The sequence below is a fragment of the Electrona antarctica genome (genome assembly GCF_951216825.1).
Source record: "Electrona antarctica genome assembly, chromosome: 21".
NCBI lineage: Eukaryota > Metazoa > Chordata > Actinopteri > Myctophiformes > Myctophidae > Electrona > Electrona antarctica.
Genome location: NC_136802.1, coordinates 34,720,193 through 34,730,192, shown reverse-complemented (window position 1 = coordinate 34,730,192; position 10,000 = coordinate 34,720,193). Strand labels below are relative to the sequence as shown.

At 44.1% G+C, this 10,000-nt stretch overlaps 1 protein-coding gene across 1 annotated transcript in view; it reads left to right on the top strand.

Annotated features, from left to right (window-relative positions):
• The window catches only part of pde5ab (phosphodiesterase 5A, cGMP-specific, b), a gene marked incomplete at its 5' end in the record, with an annotated part of 60,301 nt that overhangs the window by 44,676 nt on the left and 5,625 nt on the right, over positions 1–10,000 (top strand). The window contains one exon of the mRNA XM_079491350.1: positions 8,599–8,663. Within this exon, the coding sequence (XP_079347476.1) occupies positions 8,599–8,663 (65 nt within the window). The remainder of the gene's footprint in view (positions 1–8,598; positions 8,664–10,000) is intronic.

Below are 10,000 nucleotides of genomic sequence, written 5' to 3'. Positions count from 1 at the left end.
GTGACAGTGTGAGTGTGTGCGTGTGCATGTACGTACGTGCACGTGTGTATTGTTGAATTCCTGTCTCCGTGAGGATGAAAAATACATGGAAATAAGAGGTTTAGGACTGACACAGTGTGTGTGTGTGTGTGCGTGCGTGTGTGCGTGCGTGCGTGCGTGCGTGCGTGCGTGCGTGCGTGCGTGCGTGCGTGCGTGCGTGCGTGCGTGCGTGCGTGCGTGCGTGCGTGCGTGCGTGCGTGCGTGCGTGCCTCTACTGCATGCATGGGTATGTCAAACACAAACATTTGGAACCGCACATGGCGGCCAAGTAATCCCTGACTATTTACCTAATTTAATGAGTCAGAAATCTGCAGTCCATATTCAGTGGTGGAAGCAGCGCAACAAAATAAACGGCTTGTACTCAACATTCTCCCTGTAGTAAAACTAAATTGTTAACATACTTAAAGGTAGGGTAAGTGATATTCTTTGGTTAAAATAAGTGTCTTGTGTTAATACCTTATAGAGTATAAATGTAATAGAGACATCACCGAGAGGAAACCCTGAGGCGAAAAAGACCTAGTGGCCGAATTTGGTATTGCATCTCGAGCCAGCATTATGCATTGCCCATAACACATGAACGTGCGTGAAGTACATCTTGATTAGCCTGGCTAATAAGCCAGACTCAAATCACACGGCTGATTCGCCGGTCTGGCTTATTAGCCAGGCTACATCTTGATGACATCATCAACTATGAGTACCAGTAGGGGCAAAAGTGGCGCTGTTGTGCCAGAAACAGAGAGAGAGAGAGAGAGATAGTGTTGCACTGTTGCCTAGTGCTAATTACAGAGAGAGAGAGAGGCAGGGGGAGAGTGGAGAGGGGAGTTGCACCACTCAGTTCAAACAGGTGTGATTTTTTCAGACCTCCAGTTCTAGGCAACACAGAATGGGGGGACTTTTTTATTATTTATTTTTAACAGCTCTGAGGTATATTAATGACATAGTAAAATGTTGAAAATTAGTGGTATTCCCCTTTAAGAAAGAGGCAAACAGCTCTAAGGTATATTAATGACATAGTAAAATGTTGAAAATTAGTGATATTCCCCTTTAAGAAAGAAGCAAACAGCTCTAAGGTATATTAATGACATGGTAAAATGTTGAAAATGAGTGGTATTCCCCTTTAAGAAAGAGGCAAACATTGTGAAAACAGCCGATCTACAAGCTCTGCCTCCTACATACTACAATCCCAAGCGCTTGTCAGGGTGTCAGTTCAAATATGAAAAGATTTGGAACCTGAACCCTTGCCCTAAACAGTATAACCTGGACCCTTTCACTTCCATTTGGTATATACTCGCAGAGCTCATTAACACTGTTACTGCAGCGGACACCGACCGTAATGTCTTAAATAGTAAATACATACGTCAAGAGTCATATACACTTCTGTGTATACAGTACGTGTGCCGGCCATGGTGCACGGCATGGCAATAATTGGTTGCCGGGTATAGAAGAGGCCACGTACGGTTGAAATAATGGTTTATGTTCTCTTTATGAAATCACTTTTGTTTCATTTCTGCATTTCTAAAAGACACGCCGACTCCTTTCAGAGTCAAACAAGGTGTTTTATTCCCTTTGTTAACTGCCCCATGCAGCTGGCATGGAGAACAACCTCTTTGGCTGCCAAAAGAGATGTTTCACTCTGTCTCTTTTCAACCAGTGGTTGAAAGCAAGCATATACAGTATCATTGATTATTTCCATAATGGAAATAATGCTTGATAACTTTTCACTCCACTACAGTACATTTATTTGAGCTTTTAGTTACTAGTTATTCTTAAAGATTTGCATCACTATAGATTTAAGGCTATATATATTGCTGATGAGTAGCATATTTTGATTTAGCTTTATAGTCTTTTGGTTCAAGATGTCTTTATTTGCTCCAGCGGTCCACGGCCAAATACATATCACGAACAATTAAGTTTGAGAACTAACTGAACTATTATAACTGCTCTCTGTCTCTGTCTCTCTCTCTCTCTCTCTCTCTCTCTCTCTGTCTCTCTGTCTCTGTCTCTGTCTCTGTCTCTGTCTCTGTCTCTGTCTCTGTCTCTGTCTCTCTCTCTCTCTCTCTCTCTCTCTCTCTCTCTCTCTCTCTCTCTCTCTCTCTCTCTCTGTCTCTGTCTCTCTCTGTCTCTCTCTCTGTCTCTCTCTCTGTCTCTCTCTCTCTCTCTGTCTCTGTCTCTCTCTGTCTCTCTCTCTGTCTGTCTCTCTCTCTCTCTCTCTCTCTCTCTCTCTCTCTCTCTCTCTCTCGGCGCCCCCTGGGCACTGCTATCTCGCACGTCGCTAAACATTTACCATGTGGATTAGAAAGCTTTTACACATCCGTTATCTACACATGTGGAGCCAATAACCTCGCTACGCTACACGCATGTCAACACGGATGTCTGCGTTCCCTCAGCACGGAGCAGTACACGTGAACATGAGCGTTTCAGAGGGAAACGTCCTGTGGGAAGTCATTTAAAACCCATTTTGGGCGGGAACCCCTTTTGGTGTTAGCATTATGTTATGCTTTAGCTATTGAAAAATAGCAGATCTACAAGCTCATAGCGCGCCACGACTGACATAGAAACATAGCTTTTTCAGAAAACTGTCAGGATGTAGAAGACATTTTTAGAATCTGATCTCAGGTCAAAATGGGTTAAGCATCAACATAGAACCCTTGAGAACATGACTACAGTACGGGATAAGGAGCGGCAGTGGATCAGGAGGTATAGTGGCCTCCTCCAGAGTTACTGTCGAAGTGTCCTTGAGCAAGACACTGAACCCCGAACGGACCCTTCGCTAAACCATACCTCAGAAAGCGATTGTCCAATGCCAGTCCAAATAGTTGCTAAGCTGGCAACCGTTGCTAAGCTTGCAAGCTCACCTCATAGCTGTCAATGTTATTTTGCATGGCAGTGTTGTTGTGTTGAACACATACACAGCTTAACCTCGGGAAAGTTACATGACTCACCCACCCAGGTGATGGCAATGATACTAATCACCCTAGTCGTACCGTGCATCACATGAAAATCCTGTCGGACGTTAAAGTTGATTGAGTTGGATACTGTTTCTCCCTCCTCGTATTTCTAGTTTATTGATGTCGAGCCCATTTTACTGTACCAGTGCATAGCCTATTTAGAAGACATTTTGAAGCTACTGAAATGATGCATTATTTTAAAGTTATTGTGGTGTATTTTCACACACATTATGCAACACTGCCGACGGGGACCATCCACCCCCAAACCACCCTAACCCCCACTGCAACCTCAATAAATGTCATAACATCAGCACAAGCTGGTTTGTTTGAAATAGTTTTACAGCCTTCATCCAGATGTATGCAGTGGTGGTCCCAAAGTTTTTACTCGGGTAAAAGTATCAAACTGCCATGTAGAAGTACTATGTTACAAGTAAAAGTATCAAACTGCCATGTAGAAGTACTATGTTACAAGTAAAAGTATCAAACTGCCATGTAGAAGTACTATGTTACAAGTAAAAGTACGGAATTCAAAATGTACTTGTGTAAAATACAGAAAGTAGAAACTTAATTTCACAAGTTTCAAATGTGAAAGTAGCCAATCTACAAGCTTACAATGTGTCGCATTGTGAGATCGGCCTTGGAACGCCTCGGGATCCGCCTCGGGATCCGCCTCGGGATCCTCCAGGAGGAAGTTACTATAATGTTGCTCTGGAGAGGGAAGTCTGGGGCTCTCTGGTGGAGCTGTTGCCCCCGCCACCCGACTACGGATAAGCGGTTGAAGATGGATGGAGTATTTCCAATTTTTACTAATACTAAACACTACACTACATCTCAGAAAATATTGTACCAGTTCCTCCACTACAGTTATTTGGGATTAGGGTTAACTTTAGTTACTAGTCACTTTTGACTATTATTACAAAACAACTTTTGGTGTGTTTTTGCACGTGTGTGTGCCTATGCATGTGTGTGTGTGTGTGTGTGTGTGTGTGTGTGTGTGTGTGTGTGTGTGTGTGTGTGTGTGTTGCACGGCGAAGGAAGCAGCACCTCTCGGGTCAAAAGCGGGTCATCCCCCCCCCCCCCCCCCCCCCCACCACCACCACCCTTTTAACGTTTATCGTTCCACAAAACTCCTGCCTCTTAAAAATGGAAGGAGGGGATGGTTTTGCGAGCCGCCGAGCGGAGGTCCAGGTGGGGAGAGGGAAAAGCAAGACCCTATATGGGGGGGAAAAGGCTGCCAGTGCAGGAATGAACCGAAATAAACTGCCAAGGCTCCATGGGTAAATACATCAGCATCGTGCTCTCCTCTCCTCTTTTATATGTGTGTGTGTGTGTGTGTGTGTGTGTGTGTGTGTGTGTGTGTGTGTGTGTGTGTGTGTGTGCGTGTGTGTGTGCGTGTGCGTGTGCGTGTGCGTGCTTGTGCGTGCGTGTGCGTTGGTTGCCCTGACGTTTAAAACAGGGCTGCTCATTGTTAATGGCTTAATTGATGGGAGTGAGTGGAGGGGGAAACTGATATACATGCAGGAAACACACACACACACACACACACACACACACACACACACACACACACACACACACACACCGTACACCGTACACGCATTGAGCGAGCAAGACCTTTGGGTGTGCACGAGCCACGCTCACACGGCAGTGTGGGCACGAGAGACCAGCGGGTGGCGGATTTAGCCGCGGTTGCCGCGGGTGAACCGCAGTTTAGGGTGGATTAGGGTCAATTCAATATATTATAAATTAATATCGGATAAACCGCGGGTGAAATAATGCTGGAAATAATAAATGAATGGCAGCCATCTATCTATAGGCTTTATAACTTTTAAAACGGAAATAAATTAATGATATCATTATCTATCTATAGTCTTATAATATATTTTTTAAAAGGCACAAAATCTCAGCATGCGTGCGTTAGTAGTATTTTAATATTTTCCATCAGGCACAAATTAGACGCCTATATTGGCTAAGAAGGACCACAACAACGAGTGGGCTGCTAGCTGCTAGGCTAACAGGCAGCTGAGAGTATGAAAGAAACTTACAACTAACTGAAACAGAAGGGAAGAATATAAGTTTGGCGTGGGACTCGGTGCCATGGGACTGCATGGGAGCGAGGGCTGGATATATGCCACATGAAAAGACGTTCGTTGCGATGTGCGAACGTGACTGACTGAACGGACGGCAGCCTTGTTGCCATGGAAATGGGAATATACAACCGTAACTTTGGTGAACTGTCGGCAGTGGTGAGTGACACAACTTATAAATAGCCGATCTACAAGCTCACAACGCGTCGCAGCGAGCCAGCGACGCGTTGTGAGCTTGTAGATTGGCTATCCCTGCAGCGGATTTCGGGTGGTTGCGGATATATAAATTGGATTAATTAATTAATGCGGTCGGATAACGGGCGGATCATTAATATGTACGGGCGGATTAGGGTGACAAAAAAGCTCATCCGCAGTTCTCTAATGGACACTCAATACACTTTTCCACCCCTCTGTGCACACACACACACACACACACACACACGTACACGTGTGTGCGCGCACATGCACACTTCGCCTCCCCTCTGAGGTTAGGTTTATATGAATACAAGCCATTCCAGGGGGCTCAGTTTGTGTTTGGTGTTACCGGAGCTTAATAGCATTAAGCTAACCGCGGCCTATGTCGTACCCTAATGTCTCTCTGCTTAGAAAAATAACCCGCCGTCCATATAATCCTCCACAGTGCTGCTGGTTAGTCAAAGTATACTCAAACCCCAGTTGCTTAAGTAAAAGTATAGATCGCCTGGTCAAATATTTCTTAACTGCAAGTGAAAGTTCCTCAGTTTTCTGAAAAACCCATGTTTCTGTCAGTGGTTCTCAAGCATTCTCTTGTCAAATATACCCTCAAACATATATTTATTTGGCTGCCGACCCCCATCTGAAAATATGTTATTCCTTCCCCTTCCCCCCCCAGAAGCAAAGATATGAGTTAAAAACGTTCGCTCTGAAAGAATATATATTCAAAGATTTGCACCACATTTTCAAGACTTTTCAAAAATAGCAGACCTACGAGCTCATAGCGCGCCACTCGGTGGCGCGCTATGAGCTTGTAGATCTGCTATTTTTCAATAGCTAAGGTATAACATAATGCTATAAACACCAAAAGGGGTTCCTGCCCAGAATGGGTTAAAGTAGGGGAGTACTGTACTTATACTTAAAATATATATATACCGTATGTAATTCAGTGTGCATGTTTTTAATAGCGTCTTTGTCACCTCATGTGTCCGAAACGGTTACTTCTTAGGGGAGTGCTAGTGTTAGTTTAGTTAGTTTAGTTAGTGTTAGTTTAGTTAGCTAGTGCTAGTTTTTAGGGGAGTGCTAGTGCTAGCTGACCAGGGGGAAGCAGTATAGAGGCCAGGATTACTGCATGTTTTTTGTGAGGGTATACCTACCCTAGGCCTAGGGGACATGGGGGAAAACATGCAAACTCCACACAGAAAGGCCCTTTCGCTAACCCCACCTATGGGCACTGATAACAAGCCCACAGCGTCCCCCGGCAGGAATCGAACGTGTGACCTTCTAGCTGTGAGGCGTGACAGCGTAATTTCTTTCTACGTACGCATAGACCCGCCCTTGGTGACGCCCCGCGCGGCCCGCCTGCCATTAGAAAACCCTACATCGTGACAATCATAATCATGACATGATTCATGACGGTGAATTTATGTTATGAGTCTTTATGACAAAGTCAATAACAGTATCCATAAGAAAGCACGCTAGAGATGTCAACATAAACATGAAACATTATTGTACTGTAAAAAGGGACTTTGTTATACTATTCCCTTCAGCTTTATCCTTTGTAGTATTAGACCGAATACGGACACACTGTATTTATTAGAACACCCAACATTGTGATCAAATCACAATTCAATCAAAGCAAACCGCGTAAACAATATTAGTAAATACGGACACACGCTAATCACCACAAACACTTTATTTATTAGAACACCCAGATCGAATCACAATTCATTCAATCAAAGCAAACCGCATAAACAATATTCGTTTGCCTTTAATTCTGGAGCGTCATCTGTGCCTTTAGAATACTACGCCTATCGCCTGTCATCGTCTGTCACAGGGCGCCGCCATCTCTGACTGTTTCTGACATTGACAACAACGAGCTCTGGCCAATCAGACGTGCGGGGCGTCACCAAGGGCGGGTCTATGTCTTAAAGCGTTCGTAGAAATAAATCACGTGTGACAGCGCTATACCTGTCGTGTGCTCCTTAAAACGGTTTTGTTGCAAGGAGTTGCGACTATAGTTGCATTGGTGCTTCATTTAAGTGTGAGGAGAGGAAATAAAATACAATCACCAATCAAGCCAAATTCTGAGTTATCTCAGAGTTAAGTAAACACTGAGGATTATTTTAATGTGTATAGGCAGGTGTATGGTCCTTCTCCAGTACATGATAAAGTCCTGGCTCAGCCAGATGTATGGGCTGTGATCATTTGGTTTCATTTTACGCTCTCAAGAGTTAAATATCTATAAGGGTCCATACGTTCCCCTAAATTATTCTTAAACATCTGCATTGCTTAATTAATTACAAGAAGTCTATACAATTATAGAGAATGTAAAATAGTTGTTGTTTGTATCAGCCTGTTATCTCTCCTATGGCACAACATCAATACAGTGTGGAATTGTGGACAAAATCTTATCCAACAACAACAAAATAGTATTTTGGGTCTGAGAGGCTAAATGTCATCAAATGGTGGTCTGTGGCTCAGGGACCCAACCTCAGTGGCTCTTTTTAAATCACTGTTAAAATTCACACAGGCTTTCCCCTAGATGTATTGTATTGTCTTCATTATGTGGAATTGTTGTATTTGTATTGTTTATTTATTTCTTCTGTGTAATGCGGTAACGCCTTATTGCTATTGTTTTATTCCAGTAAGTGCCTCTTAACTGATGTATTTCCTTTTTATATACCACTGGAAAGCACTTTGTAACTCTGTTTTGAAAAGCGCTTTATGAATAAAGTTTATTATTATTATTATAAATGGCAAATGAATAATAGACTTACTTGCTTTACTTACATACATTTGGAGGCCATCGATATTGTCCTTTTGTTTTTGCTGAGGTTTGCGTGATCTGCGCAAAAGGACAGTTAACCCATTTTGGGCGGGAACCCGTTTTGGTGTTTTAAACATTATGTTATAATTTAGCTATTGAAAAATAGCAGATCTACAAGCTCATAGCGCGCTACGAGCTTGTAGGTCTGCTATTTTTGAAAAATCGTGAAAATATTTATTTCAGAAAACTGGAGGATTTAGAAGGATTTTTTAAAATTTTGAGGTCAGGCCTAAATGGGTCAAATGATAAGGGACAATATCGGTGGCACCCAACTGTACGCCTATAGCCCAACTTTGGGTATATAGGCCACGAACAAGAACTTTCCAGACATCCCGGTCCTGGGCCAGTTTCTCCAGCTGTCCCTGCATGTATGGCCAGATCTCTTCACACCTGCATCACAGGTGTTTGCTGGTCTTCTCCCTTGTGGGTTCCAGAATAAATGATGACCCTTGATATTAAAAGGGTTGTGAAGCACTGACTATAGGAGGACTGTCCTCCACAGAACTTCTCCAGTGTGTTCCACATGGACTACGAGGAGCTGCTAGAGGGTCTGGATGTCCCAAAAAGGTAAGACCACCTGCAACCCCAAACATGATATATTAAAATCTGTTAAAGGTATGGTAGATGGTTTTCTTTGGTTAAAATAGAGTGTCTCATAAGTAAAACTCATGTCTGGGGTGGGTCACTTAACCTATAAGTAAAACGTTTACATTCCAACTCTGAGAGTGCAACATGTAATGGGCCAAAATGGGTTCCATTTAGCCATGTTGTACACTCAGCTTTACAGACATGTAAGGGTCCATTTAGACACCCTCAAGGAACCCTTGAGAGTCCCTGCACCCCCACTTTGAGAACCACCATGTTGACCCCCACATGAAACCCTATGGCTTCTTGATTCTGGGGGCGAGCAAAGAATCTGCCTAAAATAGCCGATCTGTAAAGCTCACAATCGCAGATCGGGCAGAGAATTGGTGTAGATCGTGGGAGAAAACATTTAGGTGTATAGAGCCACGAGGTATCCCGGTCAACTAAGTAGCCTATATGTATTTTATATATTTTATATAATTTTTAAGTGGTTAGAGAGCAGTAAATTGTTCGTTATTGGCCCGTGGATCTGAAGCAAAGATTCGTGTTTCAAAAAATGATCGCTTAGAGTGAAAGAGAAAGAGAGAGATGAAGAGAGAGAGAGAAAAACATAATAAAAAACAATCAGCCCCGACATAAAGTGAATATATTGCCAGTGTCAGTGTGTACGCCAGACAGGCGTCATCACGGAGCCAATGATCCCTTTAAGCTGAACTGACAGTGAACGAAGACAGAGAGAGAGAGAGAGAGAGTTGGGCCCTGAACTCGTTACGCTCGCACATGATTTCAACTCTCTGAGGATGAGGGGTGAAGTAATCCACGTCCCCTCCCCTCCATGCATGGTCAGCATGGATGTAATCCACGTCCCCTCCCCTCCATGCATGGTCAGCATGGATGTAATCCACGTCCCCTCCCCTCCATGCATGGTCAGCATGGATGAGGGGTGAAGTAATCCACGTCCCCTCCCCTCCATGCATGGTCAGCATGGATGAGGGGAGGATGAGGGGTGAAGTAATCCACGCCCCCTCCCTCCATGCATGGTCAGCATGGATGAGGGGTGAAGTAATCCACGTCCCCTCCCCTCCATGCATGGTCAGTATGGATGAGGGGTGAAGTAATCCACGTCCCCTCCCCTCCATGCATGGTCAGCATGGTCAGTAATCCACGTCCCCTCCCCTCCATGCATGGATGTAATCCACGTCCCCTCCCCTCCATGCATGGTCAGCATGGATGTCCCCTCCCCTCCATGCATGGTCAGCATGGATGTATTCCACGTCCCCTCCCCTCCATGCATGGTCAGTAATCCACGTCCCCTCCCC